This window comes from Aulonocara stuartgranti, assembly GCF_965226115.1.
Source record: "Aulonocara stuartgranti genome assembly, chromosome: 8".
Taxonomy (NCBI): domain Eukaryota; kingdom Metazoa; phylum Chordata; class Actinopteri; order Cichliformes; family Cichlidae; genus Aulonocara; species Aulonocara stuartgranti.
This window is the reverse complement of record NC_138959.1, coordinates 18,832,142-18,835,446: the sequence shown is the minus strand read 5'-3', so window position 1 is coordinate 18,835,446 and position 3,305 is coordinate 18,832,142. Positions and strand designations below refer to the sequence as shown.

Sequence of the window (3,305 nt, the reverse complement as noted above, 5' to 3'; positions counted from 1 at the left end):
GATGCCTCGTGCACAAAGACCAGCTTTATATATCTCATGCATCTTATGGAAAAAACAAACAAAAAAAAAAGGCGGGGCACCCCGCCACAAACAATTCCTGACCTTTGCAATCCAACCACTGAAGGTCCAAATGATTTTTAAAGCCAAAATAAGTGCAAATGTACTCTGTTCAAAGGTCAAGTGTGAAAGGTTTTGGTTTAATCATCAACCTTCCTGATACTTCATCTTTTTATCTTGTATTTTTACCCTGTTGCATCACTGTAGCATGATTAAGTGTTAGATACAGGTCATCTGTGCAAACTGATCTTTATGTCAGCAATTAGGCACTGCAGAGTTCTTTGCCTTGGAGTTGTCATAATTACTGTGCTGGTTTCAATCACAGATGCTGCTGGGAACTTCCTCTGCCCTGCTACCGCACTCTCCTTCAATGCCTTCAAGACCGTTCTGGATATAGACACGTTGGGTACATTCAACACCAGCAAGGTGGTTTATGAGAAGTGGTTCAAGGTACGGCGCTCGTTCTGTTTGTGTGATGCAGTGTTTCTGAGCTGTGCTGAAAGAGCCACAAGTACAGTTGTTAATGCTTTATCTGCCACAACATCAAAGTCTTCAATAAGATTGTTTTCCTGCAATACATGCTAGTCACCAGAAGAGGGCAGTGCACATTAAATTACTTATTGCATTACGATTCACTCAGGATCATGGTGGCAGCATAGTCAACATCTCTGCAACGCTTGGATACAGAGGACAGGCCCTGCAGGTGCACGCTGGCTCTGCCAAAGCAGCAAATGGTGAGGTTTTTTTGTTTTTTTTTTGTGTGTGTGTGTGTGTGTGTGTGTGTGTGTGTGTGTGTGTGTGTGTGTGTGTGTGTGTGTGTGTGTGTGTGTGTGTGTGTGTGTGTGTGTGTGTGTGTGTGTGTGTGTGTGTGTGTGTGTGTGTGTGTGTGTGTGTGTGTGTGTGTGTGTGTGTGTGTGTGTGTTGTGATATTAAAATGCAAATCTAATATCTCCATGCTGTCTTTCTTGTACCCAGATGCCATGACCAAGCACCTGGCTGTGGAGTGGGGGCCCAGTGGAGTGAGAGTCAATGCTGTGGCTCCAGGTCCCATCTCTGGGACAGAGGGCTACCGCAGGCTGGGTAAACACTGAGCTTAAATAATGATCCGTCAGTTTAAGGGATCTGTATTTGATCTTATAAAGTCTAAAACAACTTCAGGCAAAGCATTGATACTGTTGCCACTGTGCAGGCTTCTGCTGGAAACGAGCATTTATTCCTGATTTTGTCAATTTTCCAATATAGAAAGTTTTTGTACAAAGCCACTGTTTGGGATGAGCTGCCTCTGCAGTGTTAAATCTACAGCATTGATTCTCATGGGTACTTCAGATTAAAAGCCCTGAAGAATGTCATTTGGCTAGAAACACTCTGTGAATCACATGCATCAGCATGATAAATTTAATTTTTGGTTAAGGGAGTATGATGTTTATTATGGTGTGATGCTATGTTTGCTGTATCCAGTTAAAGGAATTCTAGGAAGTGTCAGAAATTGCCAATTAGGTAAAGCATGTTCAGGCACATTTTTATAACACATTTTATCTTAGAATTCTTTAAAGAAATCACTACCTCATGATGATGATGATATCAATCTTTACAAAATTATTTAAAAGCATGAGCTCTTGAAGTCACCTAAGGGCTGTTGGGTCAAAAATACTGTAATCATGGTGTATACGTGTAGCTTACATCATCTGAGGATGCTCGTTTCTTCTTAAAACTTTCAGGTGGTCTTAGAGTGGAAGCTGCTGGTGCTTTCCAGTCCATTCCTTTGCAGCGAGCTGGCAACAAGACAGAAATGGCCCACTGCGCTCTCTTCCTGGCCAGCCGGGCGTCGTCTTACACGACTGGAGCCATCCTGGTGGCGGATGGTGGGGCCTGGCTGACCTCAGCCAACGATGTCTCCATGCTGTTGGGTATAGCTTCCTCTAAATCTGCTAGACTCTGAACGGGGCTCTCCTTTCCTCCTCCTGACGCCTCCCTCCCCAGGTGTGTGGGAGGAGGTGAAGAGAGAGTACAACTAGGAATGTGATTGTGCTGTTTTATGTTGCAGGAATGCAGTGAAACCTGTAATAATTGATGTGTATGTTATTGTCTTTCAGGTTATTGGTCAGCTGAACACAAAAGAGACAAGTAATTGCTGAAACAAAGAAATATTGCAGCCATCTGTAGTACTGAAATGCCACGTGTACAGTATTTGTAGTTCATGTAATCTACTGGTGCCTTAAGTCAGTATTGAGACTCATGGAGTTGAACACTAATGTACTATATTTGCTGTACTATAGTAGTTTACAGTCTTAGAAATTAAAGAAATACTTTATTACAAATAACCAACTTTGTTTCTCTCCATTCCACTGCTGTAAGTGTGCATTTAATGAAATCATGTTAAATAAAATATTTACCTAATATCTAAGGGTGCTGTTTGTATTTGTGGTCAAAAATCAGGTAACTGTTTCACTCTGTCAGATTGTGCCTGCAGCATGGAGCAAACTTTTAATTTTAAGTTACAACTGTTTAAGTTTGGGTCTTCGTGGCTGATTCAAGGGGGGGAAAAAAAACTATGCTCATACAATGATTTTTATTTTTTAAAGTCTTACATGGCTCTAAAGGCTTATCCAACAGGTGCCCAACGCAAGAGTGAACACAAGGTCAGTAGGTGGGGAAAGTTTCTGAAGCACTCTGTTTAGTAAGATTTTTTATTTATTATTATTATTATTAATGTTATTATTATTGCTGGAGCAATTCTGCAAGTAAAACTGACCAATGTGTAGTGACTTAAAGTCTTCATCAAGGCCTGAAAAATGCACCATACCAGCTCTGGGACGTTATTAGTGTGTGTGCGTGAATGTATATTTCATACACAAATTTAACAACCAGTTCGACAGGGATTCACAGTACCGCTGAGAGTCAGATGGGGGCGCCAAAACATTACTTTACATCCAATAAACAATTCTCCACAATCGTTTGTAATTTATAAACATAATTATATGGGTTAATATGTTATATGAGGAATATTTGTTTTACCCAGACAACCGTGCAGCCTGCTGACTCTCGCTGATCACGGCACTCTGATCTCTGTATAATGTGGAAGCTCCTCTGCTGAACCTTAACTTTGACCTCTGTGTAAATAAACATGAGTGCGGACCAGTGTTTTGAAAATTGTCTGTGGGCTTTCCAAGCAACGAGAAGACAGATAAATAAATCCCAGTTGGTGGCTGCTCATGATGCCAGTGATACTGCGGGGTGTTTAGTACGCG

At 41.4% G+C, this 3,305-nt stretch overlaps 1 protein-coding gene across 2 annotated transcripts in view; it reads left to right on the top strand.

Moving 5' to 3' along the window:
- decr2 (2,4-dienoyl CoA reductase 2, peroxisomal) overlaps positions 1-2,456 on the top strand; it is a 4,604-nt gene extending 2,148 nt beyond the window's left edge. Inside the window, exons 6-10 of one of the 2 annotated variants that reach the window (XM_082543181.1) lie at positions 383-507; positions 698-791; positions 1,033-1,137; positions 1,776-1,964; positions 2,151-2,456. In XM_082543181.1, the coding sequence (XP_082399307.1) occupies positions 383-507; positions 698-791; positions 1,033-1,137; positions 1,776-1,964; positions 2,151-2,185 (548 nt within the window). In that variant the 3' untranslated portion in view covers positions 2,186-2,456. Of the gene's footprint in view, positions 1-382; positions 508-697; positions 792-1,032; positions 1,138-1,775; positions 2,038-2,150 lie in introns of both variants that reach the window. The other variant, XM_082543182.1, reaches the window with a different exon arrangement.
- The last annotated feature ends 849 nt before the right edge of the window (positions 2,457-3,305 follow it).